This window comes from Terrapene carolina, unplaced genomic scaffold (genome assembly GCF_002925995.2).
Source record: "Terrapene carolina triunguis isolate 2854851 unplaced genomic scaffold, T_m_triunguis-2.0 Scaffold374, whole genome shotgun sequence".
Classification (NCBI taxonomy): domain Eukaryota; kingdom Metazoa; phylum Chordata; order Testudines; family Emydidae; genus Terrapene; species Terrapene triunguis.
Window position 1 is genome coordinate 14340167 of NW_020664725.1, and position 14479 is coordinate 14354645.

General features: G+C 47.1%; 1 protein-coding gene across 6 annotated transcripts in view; it reads left to right on the forward strand.

Moving 5' to 3' along the window:
• NCAM1 (neural cell adhesion molecule 1) overlaps nucleotides 1–14479 on the forward strand; it is a 231284-nt gene that overhangs the window by 148514 nt on the left and 68291 nt on the right. For all 6 annotated transcript variants that reach the window (XM_024217345.2, XM_024217346.2, XM_024217347.2 and 3 more), the window contains exons 3-8: nucleotides 688–906; nucleotides 2551–2694; nucleotides 3868–4005; nucleotides 4538–4655; nucleotides 5293–5462; nucleotides 6404–6546. In XM_024217345.2, coding sequence (XP_024073113.1) covers nucleotides 688–906; nucleotides 2551–2694; nucleotides 3868–4005; nucleotides 4538–4655; nucleotides 5293–5462; nucleotides 6404–6546 — 932 coding nt within the window. The remainder of the gene's footprint in view (nucleotides 1–687; nucleotides 907–2550; nucleotides 2695–3867; nucleotides 4006–4537; nucleotides 4656–5292; nucleotides 5463–6403; nucleotides 6547–14479) is intronic.

Below are 14479 nucleotides of genomic sequence, written 5' to 3' on the forward strand. Positions count from 1 at the left end.
TGTCTCCACCTTGGCCTCAGCAAATAGGATTCGTTAAATTTCCTCTGTGACAAATTTCCTCTGAACAAATAACAAAGCCACATGGGGAAACCCTGAAACGTGAGCTCCAAGAGATGGGTCCTTACAAGCCGCTTTGATTTGCATCGGATGCAGTGGCAGGTTTAACTTGCCTGATGTGCTGGTAAAGCAATTTAACCAGCTTGGTGTGCAATGCGATGCCCCAGCACAACCTGCAAACAGGGATATTTATTGGAGCGGGAGGAGTGCTGTTTCCATGCTGAGCGGGGTGAGGGGAGAAGACCGCAGGGATGTATATGAGGCCATTCCAAGCCTGAAATGGGCAGCTGCTCCTCTTGGCTGCATGGGGCAGCAGCTAATGGATGTCTTTCTGTGAGGGTGGGGAGCTGTCCCCGGTGGAGCCAGAACATGGTGTATAATGTGTGAGCCACTGCTGGGATTAGCTCTCTGGCATCGGGGCTTGTCAACAAATCCAAGGGGGCTTAAACGTGCTCCCTCAGGTGGGGAGGCACTCTCACAAACCCAGCTCAATAAGCAGGCCCCACACTGCCTGGGCATCAGAAATCCTTTGCCTGGTCTGGGCCCTTCCCACAACCCTGCAGGTGATGGCCCTCAGGGCCCTGGCTGGCTGAGAGGGAGCAGGTCCAATGTGCTTTGTTTCATCTCTAGTGACTGGGGAAGCCAAAGCCAAAGACATTTCCTGGTTCTCCCCCAACGGCGAGAAGCTGACGCCCAACCAGCAGCGCATCTCGGTGGTGCGGAACGATGACTTCTCCTCCACCCTCACCATTTACAGCGCCAACATCGACGACGCCGGCATCTACAAGTGTGTTGTCACCAGTGAGGAGGAGGGCGACTCTGAGGCCACCGTCAATGTGAAAATCTTCCGTAAGAGCACAGCTCTGGGAGCCTGCTTTGGGGTCGGGCTCTTGTGAGGGGAGGCCCAGGGACTTGCTGGGGAGGTGTGGCTCTCATTAGTGACGGGTGGCCAGGAAGGGGAGCCACCTCCCAAACAGACTGGGAAGGGGAAGGCTGTCAAAATGGAGCCCATTCCTCCCTTAGCAGTGAGGGGAGAGTGTTGACTGTGAAGGAGGGTGGGGAGGGACATGAACAGGAGACTGGAAAGTGGTGGGCAACCTTGCCTGTGAGGAGATGCTCACCCATGAGAAGCTAGGGGTAGGGCTGGTCTGTGAAGGATATGGGAATAGGAGAGTTTGTCCCACAAAGGGAAATGAGAAGGAGGTAATCATGGTATTTGTCTGACTGACTCCCCACCATCTCTGTCGTCAGAGTTACTGAGAGAAATAGAAGCATTGAAAAGCCATTGTGTCACAAGCTGGCCGGTTAGCCGTGAGCAACTTCCATATTTCCTCTCAGTTAACCCTGTGATTTGTCAGGTTGGCCTCAGAGCCACGTTCCTCATTTGCTGCCCTTCCCCATCTAATTCATGCTCCTCCATCCAAACCAGACCCTCCTGGTGTCACCCACACGCTGTTAGCGGAGAGACCGAGAGCTCAGCCTGAGGGTTACTTCTGGCTGTGTGAATGGTCCCTGGTCCGTACGGCTGTCAGGAGCCAAGCAAAGGGATCCACAGGCTAAGCTGAATGGTTCAGGGGCAGGAAGACCATTCCTAACACACCCTTTGGTCAAGCCACTCAGCGATCCTGCATTGGCCTGCTTAATGGTGTGCGACAGATAAAGCAAGGGGTTGATTGGCTGTGATGTCTGTTACTAGCATAACTGCTTTGCTCACCTCTTGTTACCCATGGTCTCTCTGCACAGCAAGAAAGCCGAGGAGACAGCCTGCTCTAGCAGTCCCTGGCCACAACAAAGGTTGTGGTAGCCACTTCTGGAGCCTCTGCCCTCAGGCCCTGTGCTCTGAGACCTGGGTAGAAACAGAACAGCCAGTATCTCCAATCTCAGAGCTGGGCAATCCCATGGTTTTTGCAGTTTGCAGAATGTGCTTGGAACTTAGAAAGGGTCCTTCACCCCTGCTGGAGACCCCACTAAAATCTTTGGTGCAAGATAGTGAGGAGCGAAGGTAGAGCCCAGTGTGACATGAATGTCTGGGAGATGAGCGTGGAATGGTGTGCTTGGTGTGGAACAGGCAGGGTTGGGATGAGGCAGGGTCAGGGCTCAGCACAACCCCACAGGGGCCACTTACAGTGCAGTGGGATCCTACATTCAGGAGGCCCATAGTAGCCCTCAGCTGGCAACGCTATCATAGCTGTTCCTTCCCTACCAGCTGGGAGGTTTTGCGTTTGGCTTTCCCATAACACAACGTCCAAATATGGACACTCTTGTGAATCCAGCCGCCTCTTGGTGTGTAACCAGCACAGGGTTCCCGTACCATCATGCGGGATGCCAATGCCAAGCTACATACGTTGCTATGGCGTGAGCATCCCAGGTGGGTTCGTGCATGTGTATCGTTTCATCTGTGCTTTTAGTTGGCAACGTGCCTTGCAATTCAGACGGTGCCCACAACGCGCTGGGGCAGCAGCTCCATTGTCCTGTCGCTCTCCTTGTTTTCAGAGAAGCTGATGTTCAGGAATGCTCCCACCCCTCAGGAGTTCCAGGAGGGGGAAGATGCGGTGATTGTGTGTGATGTGCTCAGCTCGCTGCCTCCCACCATTATGTGGAAGCATAAGGACAGGGACGTTGTCCTGAAAAAAGATGGTAAGGAATGAGCGCTCTTGGCACTTGCCCTTCCAGAGGCCTTGTGTAGGTCTGCCAGGGTGGCAAAAGGACAAGTAGGCACAGGAACGCAGAGCAGTGGGGGTAAAATGGCACACATTAGGTCTGGCCTCCTGGGACCATTATGATCATCCAGCCTGATCTCCATAACACAGCCCAGAGAACCTCACTCAGGAATCGCATTAAAACACAGCATCTTGTAGTTGAAATAGAGCGTATGTTTTTAAAAGAGAAATCCAGTCTGGATTTAAAGAGGCCAAGTGGTTAACCTGTCCTGGCCAGAGCCCTCCCATTTCCCCTACGCTGCGCCACGGAGCAGCACACATTGGAGCCTCTCCGTGGATTTTGTGGGCTCATGTCACTCCAGAGCACTGTCTCCCCTGAGCCCGGGAGCAGTGTTGCCTCTGCAGCGTTTCCCAGCCCCTGTCAGTCTAGGTATCAAGGAAGTGCAGTTACAGATCAGCCAGTGGTTAGAGCACTAATCTAGGACTTGAGAGACCTGGGTTTAGTTTCCTGCTTTGCCACAGCCTCCCTGTGAGACCTTGGGCAAGTCACTTAGCCTGCCTGTGCCTCAGGTCCCCATCTAGAAAAGGGGGCTATAGCCCTGCTCCACCTTGTAGCGGTGGCGTGAGGATACATGCACTAAAAGATTGTGAAGTGCTCTGAGATTTACTGATGAAAAATGCTATATTAGAGCCAGGTATTATTGTTATTTAAGACCAGACTCCACTCCCCAGGGAGACAAGTAGTAAATGGTTCATTGGCCCAAGCCAGGTATTGATTAAACTTAAAGTAAAATAAAAGTGCTGGTTGTAAAATAACACAGCGGTTTGTCCCCACTGCCTCTTAGCTGGCTGTGTGAGGGACTCTCTCCTGGAGGAAAACAACAAGGAGTCTGGTGGCACCTTAAAGACTAACAGATTTATTTGGGCATAAGCTTTCGTGGGTAAAAACCTCACTTCTTCTCTCTCCTGGAGGGTCTTTCCTGGCAATGTCAGATCTGATTATGGGGTGACTTTCATTACCCTGATGGAAAGGGAAGTTGCCTTACGTTAAGCTCGGTCTCCAAGCTGTAAGGGGAGTGGGGAAGTGCCCATTCATTGCAGCGCTCCCTCTAAATGATTCTTGACTGAAGCTTCCTTTTGTCTCTTCTAGTCCGATTTATAGTCTTGCCCAACAACTTCCTGCAAATCCGGGGAATCAAGAAAACGGATGAGGGGACGTACCGCTGTGAGGGCAGAATCCTGGCTCGTGGGGAGGTCAATTTCAAGGATATTCAGGTCGTCGTGAATGGTGAGCAGCTTGGAGCCCTGGCAGTGGAGGGGACCTGTGCTACCTGGGTTATAAACTGTTGCACCCTTGTCTTGGAAGGAAAGACACGATCGTCAGTTCACACTCGTGAGCTGACAGAATCATGATCCATGAGGCTTATTAATCTCACTCTGCTGTGTCAAATAAACAGACCCATGAAATCGATTCAGCATTTACAAGATGTTTACAGGAAATTATCTTGTCAGGAGTAAGCTTGAATGTCTCATGGCTCAAAGTGAGAGATGGCCCTCATTTGATTCATGGATGGTTTTGGTCCAACAGACCATCTTCTGTGCAATGTGGGTCCTCTTCCTCCCACCATTTGATAGAGAGACCTTGTGCATCAAATGTATAGGTTCAAACCTGCAGGTGATGTGCTCCCTTTGGAGGAAGGTTGTGATTCACTGGACTGATTTATGTGTGTATGGCAGAGGGCAGGAAACTTCCTTACCTGGTTCTTTTCTACCCACCTGTTCTTTCCCCCTCTCTCTAACTCAACTTCTTTTTCTTCCAGTGCCTCCTTCTGTCCGTGCCAGGCAGAACACCATGAATGCTACCGCCAATCTCAGCCAGTCTGTCACCTTAGTGTGCGATGCTGATGGCTTTCCTGAGCCAGCCATGAGCTGGATGAAGTAAGATACTCTAAGCACAGTTTACATGGTTTAAGAGCATGGATGTTTTAACTGAGGCACTCTGCGTCAGTGCTGCTTCCATCTGCACCTCTGATTGAGCAGAGCCCGTCACAGGGGGAATGGCACCATTTTAGCTAGACTATCATTGACTCCGTTTCTCATACCAAAGTCAGAGAATTGTAATGCTTTTACAAACGGTCTTTATCCAGTAACAATAGCAGCAGCAGTAATGGCAATATGCGGCAGCACCCCTCACCCCCAGGTCTTCACACGCTTTACATGACAATCCCAGGGTCAACATGGCATTGAGAAACCAAGGTTAGGGATGGGGCTGACAGTGGCTCCGAATGCTGCTGTGGGGCAGCAGGCTGGGTTCTGGGTGGAGGGCCAGGGTCTCAAGCAACCCCCTCTGGTTGGCATGAGGGATGTTTACAGGTGAAGGACTCCGTGGCACAGGACCCCAAGGCAAGGGTCGTGAGGGTGCAGCCGAAGGAGGAAAACAAGTGTGAGACTGGTGGGACCACAGGGAAATTGTCCTTCCTCCCAAACAAAGGAGCTAGATTTAGAAATACAGATGAGTTCTAGAAACCAGCCAGCGTTAACTTCCCACCCAACCTACTTGTTTTGTGCCCTGCAGGGACGGGGACTTGATAGAACGGGGGGACGATGACGAGAAATACGACTTCAACTACGATGGCTCTGAGCTGACCATCAAGAAGGTAGAGAAGAGCGACGAGGCGGAGTACACCTGCATGGCTGAGAACAAGGCCGGAGAGCAGGATGCCATCATCCACCTCAAAGTCTTCGGTAAACAGGGCAATAAGAGACTTGATATAGCTCCTTCCCGCCCCTACCCCCCACTCCCCACAGACTGGTCAGAGAGCCCAGCTGGCCGGTGGCCGCTCATTGCTATAAACTGGAAGCCGCATGCCCTGCCTACCCAGCAGGCATGTCTGGTTCAGACACTGGGTGCGCTTGCTGAATGACAGTGTCAGCCTGTGTGCCAGCACTGTGCCGTCTACCAGACAAGAGATTCCGGTCGTCACTTGTCTGGAATCCCTAATACCATCTCTCTGCCATTTCCTGTCTCTTGTGGCTGAAATTCACGCTCCCTGCAGGGGGTCAGCACTAGACTGCGTGCCACTCAAATGCTTTTCAAGCATTTAGGGTTGAATCAAAAGTCAATGGGAAACTTTTCCTTTGATTTCTGTGGGCACTAAGTCAAGCCTTTAGGATTTGAGTGGAACTTTTGAAAACTCTGCACTGGGGTGAATTTCACCCTTAGCTGCATTATGGAAAACGTTAATGTTAGCCCTTGTGAAGTTGTCAGTTTCTTCCAGCTGTTTGTTGCCATTTATCGCAGACCTTTTTTTTTGGCAGAGATCTGAGTAAAAAAAACCCAGGTCGCATAAAGGTGGTTGTCAAAGAACCACCTTAGCTTTTCTAGTCTCCTTCCCAGCTTTCTTGAAACAGCCGTGGCCCTGATGTAATGACTGGCTTCGGTGCACTTCTCAAGGGGCTGAGTTGGGCCCATTTTTAGTTTTGCTAAACTAGAAGCCAGGGCTGGCTGGACCAGAGGAGGGGAGGGCACACCATGCTGCCTCTCTGCCTGCTGAAGCAATTCTCTCTGAAAGTAGCAATGCAAAAGCCTTTTTGTCTAATTGATAGTTTCAGTTCAGACTTCGCTAATTCCAGGCAGCCTCGCTTCATAGCAGTGGCCAAAAAACCCCATTGTGCTCCCTTTCCAGCAAAACCCAAAATCACTTACGTGGAGAACAAAACTGCCATGGAACTGGAGGACCAGATCACGCTGACCTGCGAGGCTTCTGGGGACCCAATCCCCTCCATCACCTGGAGAACCTCCACCCGGAACATCAGCAATGAAGAGAAGGTACAACAGCTCCCAAAGCCAGGGCCTCAGTAACATGGCTCAGAGCAGCTCATGTCTGCCATGCCTCCCACTGTTCTCTGCTGAGCCAGAAGACATGATGATGTCATGCAGATGCACACTGAAATCCTGGCGATTCCTCCTCTCTGTCTATTATAAGACCCTGCCATGCTGCTCAAGGCACCTGTGAGCCTGGTATTTATCATTAGAAACCTGGCTGGTGTTAATTGGCCTAGCTATACCCATTCGTTGCAGCTCTGCCCCACCGTGTTTCTCTCTCCTTTGTTTCTGCTACTGAGGCTTTCAGAGAATTGCAGCAAAACACCAAACTGGGGAGCCTTTCCACGGGAGTTCCCAGGAAACAGTCCACCCTTTGGTTCCACTGTGGTGGGTGGAGATGGGTGCCTGATTCCAGTGTGCTCAGTGTCCTCATCATGGTGGTAGAACCATCCTGGGGGAAAAGGCATCTCTCTGAGATGCTATGGACCAAAATGAGCCTGTTAATTCTTTCTTGCCCCCCTGTATCGTACACTCCCGCTGCACGTACTCAGGGCACAAACACCTGGTTGCCTTTGTGTTCGCCTGTATCGTGAATCACATACTGATATCATTTTGTTTTTCAAGGCAAAAATAATTAGCAGTTTCTTTGTAAATAACCATTCTGGCTTGATTTGCCACTAGCTGTCTTAGGGCAAATCATAACAGATGGAGATTTGGGGACCTCTGTCCATTGTTATGAGAGTCACATAAAAGGCAACTGATTGAGAAGGGAGAACCTAGCTCCAACACTGAGCTACCTTTAGGCAAATAGTAAATTAGATAGTGCTCATGGCTAATTCTGTAACGACAGGCCACTTGTAGTGGTTAGCGGCCTGAACCCTTTAGCGGATCTGAGTCAGTGTGAAGACAAGGGGAATGGGGAGTGCATGGTAGAAACACAGACTGAGCTAGACACCGTCTTAGAACCAGCCACACAGCCTATTCCTGCAGTAATGAGCCCTTTGTGTTGTGTCATCAGTCTCCTCTTTTCAGTGTATTGATGATGCATAATCCATTGCCTGAGAGATCAGAAACAACCAGGCTTCCCCCTGCCTTGTAGGAAAGGTATAAGTTCTATTGGGTTCAATAGAGGGCCTAGTCTATAGCTCAGTGAGGTCAATGAAAAGATCCCATTGCCTTCAGTGGGATTTGGATCAGACCCATATTGCACTGGGGCAACTGGACCAGAGTATTCACAGGTTTGCTTCCATCCAGGAAAGGTATTTGGGAGACCAGGGTCAATGGGATCTGGAGTCTTGATTTCCTGCATCTGGGGGAAAGAACTTTTGTGTAGTGAATAGAGACTGAAAACAGAAGACTAAATCACATCGAAATCTCCCAGAGGAACCCGCTCTTTCCATATTCCTCTGCCTGTCTAGCCCAATTTAGCTAATGAGATCTCAGCTGCAAAACTGCTAACTATTTTTGAGACTCACATATCCTGTTTGATGCTGTTGAGCCAGTGATCTATATTAAGGAACTATGGTGCATATTCAGATAGTTTCTTATGTAGATAGGAGGAAAATGCGAAGATTCAAACTACCACCATATGTCTGATGTAATGGCAGAGTCCCTCATTCCAGGGTTTGTTGTTTTATGTATAAATCTCCAGTGTGTTTAGGCACTTTTCAGGCAGGTATTTCTGTGATTGGTTCTCGTTTATTAAAAGCTCATATGCAATGTGTTAGGTGCAGATTAATGATACAGACATTCCAAAACTCAACAGGCCAAAATGGCCAGGAAATGACTGGCCAAATCTCTCTCTCTGCCCTCCTCCTCACACCTCCTCACCTGCTGCTGGCAAAGCTCAGAGAAACAGATAAGCCTTGACTTTGGGACAAAGATTGCTGTTTTCAAAGTGCCCAAATCAAAAGTGACAGGCATTGGCCTGTAGGCACTTGGGAGCTTAACTGGGAGTTCGGCGCCTACGTACTTTTGAAAATCCATCCCAAAGTGCCTAGGTTGGTTTTGGAAATGGGATTTAGGCACCTAAGTCACTTTGGCACTTTTGAACATTTTACCGTACGTCCCCGTCTCAAGGAATTCACCATCTAGTGTACAGACCATGGGAGCAGGAATGGCAGCCAGTGAACACTGAAGTTGCCAATGCTGAGGTCTTTTAGAATAAGATTCCCATGGCTGGCGAGTCTGCTGTTTTGCGGAAGAATGATTGCATATGTTCGACATGAGAGAGAGAGTCGGCTTTGTCAGTTTTCCCCAGGCACTAATGGGGAAACAACTAACCCAGGTGAATTCTGTGGCCATGATAGACTAAGGGCATGTCTACACTGCCCTGCAGTCACGTCCTAAAATGCTCGCCTATCTCTGTTACAGAAGAACTTAGCTAGCAGAGATAGCCCAAGGGAGGGGTTGGTGTAATGAGTGGTCTCCTATTGATTTGGAATACCTTTTGTTTAGCTTCCCTTGAGTATTTATCACTCCTGTGTTGGAGAACAGGATCATCTCTTTTTGAATGATACAAGAGGAAATATCTGTGCAGTCGGGGCATGCTGCTAGCTATATTTCAGCCCACTGTCTTTTGTCCGTCTTGCACGACAGTGATTAGGGTGCAGAAAAGTTTGTTTTGATCTGGTATATGTCAGTGTATGTTCAGGCTTCACCATTTCAGTGCAGAGACATTACAGTCCTGTTTCCTATTAGGTTTCCAGATGGACACTCTCACTAACCAGGCTGTTTTCTTACACACATGCCCAGGAAACATTAGCTGAGTGTCTTATGTTAATGCATAAAAGAAGGTTTCCCATACAAGATTCTCAGCTGCACAGTATGTAAAAATAATGTCGTCTTCTACAATATCTGCTGTTAAAATCTTGCCGATGCTGGTGGCAGGCTGGCCAGGTCTATACCGAAGGATTACTGCTCCCTAGCCTCTCATCAGAAGCTGCATTGCGTGTTACCATCTGCCTAACAGCAAACGAGAGGTGCTAGCCAAAGAGAAAGTGCACATGTTCTCATTAGTCAGTGTGGGAGTCAGTGCCTTCTGCTCTGCTCAGTCAATCAGTGATCGTACAGCCAATGAGAGCTTTGTGCTAGTTTTCCCCTTGGAAGGGGATTATGAGTGCCACCATGCCCAGCTCTCACAGTGGGAATGCCGTATTTGTAAGGAGGGTCAGCACTTAGCCATATCTTCCACAGTCACAGATAGCACTTCAAAGAGAGTGAGTGAGAGGTTTGGGCCAAATCAAAGCCAGTTTAGGAAGATGAAAGGGTTTGCTTCTGCCAAGCATGAATCCTGGCCCATTGTTCCCAGATGAGAGACTGTTGAAGTTATCAACTAAAAAGCCAGGAGGAGGAGGAAGATGTCAGCCTCATGCAGTGCCATCGCTTTGTTTTTCACCAGTGTGGTTGTGTGAAAACACACCGCGGAAATGGGCAATAAACAGTCTGTCCTCTTAAATCCAATCCTAAGCAGCCCCCCTCAGCTCTGATTTGGGAAAGCCCTTTGGCACTTTAGATAAGTACTGAGGCTCATTTTTTGCATTTCAGTGGAGATGCAGAATAAGGGGTAATGATTCCTGCCAATACAATCTCATGCTGAGTCTCTCCCTAATCAAATAGCTGAAATCTGGAATGATAATTTAAGAGCATAGTGAACCTGCCCTGGATTCTCTGCCTCCTTCTGTGCCACTGAGAGCTTAGTGGATGTGCCTTCTTTTCACCAAGGCTCTCCTACAAGGTCGGCGGTTACTGAAGTGGAGAAGTTTGTGCAAAACTCATGGTTCCTGAATGTAACAGTCTGAGATGTACATCCTGTAGGTAGCAATTGGTCTAGCTAAAGGAGACGGAGTGTATGTTCTAATTTGACCGATAGATCTTCTAGGGTGAATTGCACAGGTGTGTTGGTGCTACTCTAAGAATTTCCCAGCACCTCAGTTGCCCCATGTTTCAGGGATTTGTTGGCATTAACAGTGCTGCAGGGTAGCTGAGACCCCCAAATTATTTTTGTTTTTAAAAAAAATCAACCCATTTTGATTAATACCTGGAAATGTTTTAATGAAATTAGTTGGAAAGACTTTCAGTGAGAACAGGATTTGTTGTTTGTTGGAATTTCAGCACTTCTCTCTGCAGCATTTGCAACCCAATCATTGCAGCATTGGGTTAGAGCATGAGAAGCGGTGGATAAGGGTGACTAGTTCGTTTTCATGGTCCAGGCTAGTGAAATGCAAGAAGTAAATAAACAGAAATGGGAGATAGGAAAAAAATTGGGCCAGATCTTCAGCTGGTGTAAATCAGCACTGCTGCATTTACTTCAGTGGAGCTATGCCGAGATACCCCAACTGAGGATCTGTCCCTTAAATTTTAATCCATGGTGGTGTTCATAACACTGGCAAAAATCTCCATTGTGCTGATTCTCAGGCGTACGGTGCCCCTTCAGCATGGGATTTCCTAATCTTGATTTGCAATGTGTCCCCACTTTTAATTACATTATTATATACAAAATCATCCAAATATAAGTCAGGGGGGTTAATTCCATTAAATTCTCCAGGGAATCCCTTATTTTCTAAGTTGCTCCCATTTAATTGCTTGAATCCAATGAGAGAGAGAGAAACTTCCTAAGAATTTATTAAGCTCATGACCTTCTTTTCTCCTGTGCAGCATGGATCTGGGCTCCCCTTTTCCCTGGCCTAGGGGGGATTGGGAGGTCAGCATGAAACTGTCTAGGATTGAGATTGCAATTCTAGTTAATTTTGAACTGCTACCAGCCCCAGAGGGTAAAGGCTGCTGCATAGAAATAGGCCAACTATCTTGGAGGGAGAGCTGGGTTTTCTCCTACTCAAGATAGTTAAGTCCCAAGCAGACTGCGAAGAACTACAAAAGGATCTCACAAAACTGGGTGACTGGGCAACAAAATGGCAGATGAAATTCAAGGTTGATAAATGCAAAGTAATGCACATTGGAAAACATAATCCCAACTATACAGATAAAATTATGGGGTCTAAATTAGCTGTTACCACTCAAGAAAGAAATCTTGGAGTCATTGTGGATAGTTTTCTGAAAACATCCACTCAATGTGCAGCGGCAGTCAAAAAAGCGAACAGAATGTTGGGAATCATTAAGAAAAGGATAGATAATAAGACAGAAAATATCATATTGCCTCTATATAAATCCATGGTACGCCCACATCTTGAATACTGCGTGCAGATGTGGTCGCCCCATCTCAAAAAAGATATATTGGAAAAGGTTCAGAAAAGGGCAACCAAAATGATTGGGGTATGGAATGGCTTTCATATGAGGAGAGATTAATAAGACTAGGACTTCACAGCTTGGAAAAGAGAGGACTAAGGGGGGGATATGATTGAGGTCTATAAAATCATGACTGGTGTGGAGAAAGTCAATAAGGAAGTGTTATTTACTCCTCATAACACAAAAACTAGGGGTCACCAAATGAAAATAATAGGTAGCAGGTTTTAAACAAACAAAAGGAAGTATTTCTTCACACAACGCACAGTCAACTTGTGGAACTCTTTGCCAGAGGATGTTGTGAAGGCCAAGACTATAACACGGTTCAAAAAAGAACTAGATAAATTCATGGAGGATAGGTCCATCAATGGCTATTAGCCAGGATGGGCAGGGATGGTGTCCCTAGCCTCTGTTTGCCAGAAGCTGGGAATGAGTGACAGGGGATGGTTGACTTGATGATTACCTGTTTGGTTCATTCCTTCTGGGGCCGCTGTCGGAAGACAGGATACTGGGCTAGATGGACCTTTGGTCTGACCCAATATGGCCGTTCTTAAGTTATGTTCATCTGCTTGCAAACTTCTAAGGGACTGAAAACTAGTCAAGGGGAGAGTTAGACAATTGCTTTTACCCAATTGCTGCAAGGAGATGTTAGAGGTATCAGGTGCATTGCCCTCCCCATCCCAAATTGGATTGATCTAAAACCTTCTTTCCTAGATGAAAGGGTTTGGAGGGAGATTAACACGTGACTGCAATGAGATCCATGCACTGACACAAAGTGCAGTAGCCTGGAATGCCAGCGAAGCAATGCACTGGCATAAAACCACAGGCAAAGGTTTAGGATGATGTCAGGTTGGAATATTCCTTGGCATTTCATATGGGAGCTCTTCAACCTCTTATAAGGGGATTTGAAACTAAATGAATGTGCTGGAGTGGGTGAAGGATCTACCTATGGAATTCACATAAACATTTATGTGTGGAGCAGCCACAGTGAGTCCAGACATATACAACAAGAATGATGCTGAGTTAGTGTAACTTGCTTGTTAGGCGTCCATGGAACCTGAACTTGGTTGGGATACAGATAAATATAAATGTTCGGGGATTGGAAGCAATACGCAGAAGTCCTAACTAGTGCAGAAGTTGGTGTGTTAACAGTGGAGAATGTAAAATCAGGCGAGTCAATACTATATGTTAGTACTTCAGTCTCATTTTGTTTGCTGGTCACATTTACTTCACTGGAAGCACTTTGGAAACAACGGTGCATTTCCCATCCTCATTTCCTGAACGTCCGTCTCCTGTTCTTTGTGTACGCCGCTATCATCCAACCGTCCGCGATACTCATGCCTTTGGATCGCATGCTAAGTAATGCCCTCATGGCTGTGATATTAGCAGGTGATTTTTAACTCCTGAATGGAAGCAGGACAAGCTGCAAATGAAACAGACGGCAGGACAAAGTGTATGAAAAGCCGATTGATAGAGGAAAAGTGAACCCAACGACCCCTGGTCTTTCCGAACAGGAGTGATTATGACCTAGACTGCTTCTGTCTCGCTCAGAAACTTACCTTTGTCGATAAGGCTAGTGCATGTTTGGAGAGAGTGCCTGCTATTTGTTTGTTCCATCCCCAGTAAGGATTGAGAGCATCTGCTAGCTGGAGAATTACCGAGTGGAGTTAAGAGTTCATTGCTGTTGTCTTTTGTTTGATTCTGGAGTTCACATTTTTCCTCAGCTGTGTAATATGAGAACTCTTATTCCGGACACAGCATGCATGTAAAAATGGTACAAATGCATGATAGTGTTAACAATGCAAGCATTAATAACCAGTGTATCTGTGCAAACAACAAAATCAGCGTTAGGAAGCCAGTTCTATAAATATCTTTGCATTGAGTGACCTGGGTCATCGGAGTTGCTTCCACAGCACCGCTGGGACATGTTTATAGAAGTGGTGAGATGCAGCAGAGCAAAATATACAGTTGCTTAATGTGCAACAGCAGAAGCACAAAGTCTTCAAATATCATTAGCCTTTGATTAATAATTCATCTTAAAATCAGTTTTTAAAAAATTAAAATGCTGAATGCAAATCCAAATTGAAGTTATATTGGGAGATGGAAATATTAGTGCTATTTCCCACCTCATCTTCCCCCCGCCCCTCCCAGAAGTGATCTAAATTGGAGCCTGCATGTGCACAGAATGCAGTGTGATGCATACAGTATGTTACCTAAACGCAACACTTGATAAACTTCTATTGCTTTTTTTTGTGTGTGTTTTTGTGTTTTATATCTGTTTTTTCCAGGCTTCGTGGACTCGGCCCGAGAAGCAAGAGGTATAAGATTACCAGACCAATAGCCAATCCCTTTAGGTTTTTTTTTTTAAAAAGTATTACAGATTAACACACTGTTAGTACAGTAACCAAGCCAGTATTAATAATTTAACCGTATTAAAAAAAGAAAAAAGATCAGCTGATAGTGGTAGAAATTGCTTGGCTTATAGCGACGCATCTTTGGATGAGCAAACAAGCTGTGTCAGGAGTTGGCAGAAGTCATGCGTGAAAATCCTGCTTGCCATTTAAAACACAAGACTGTCATTTTCAGTGGATGTGAAAGCAAATAGACAAAAGCCCATTTAGCCAAATTGCCATCCTAGAGGTGGCACTGAGCTGGAATTAGGAGACTTTCCTTCCATGTGGCTTGGGAAAGTAGC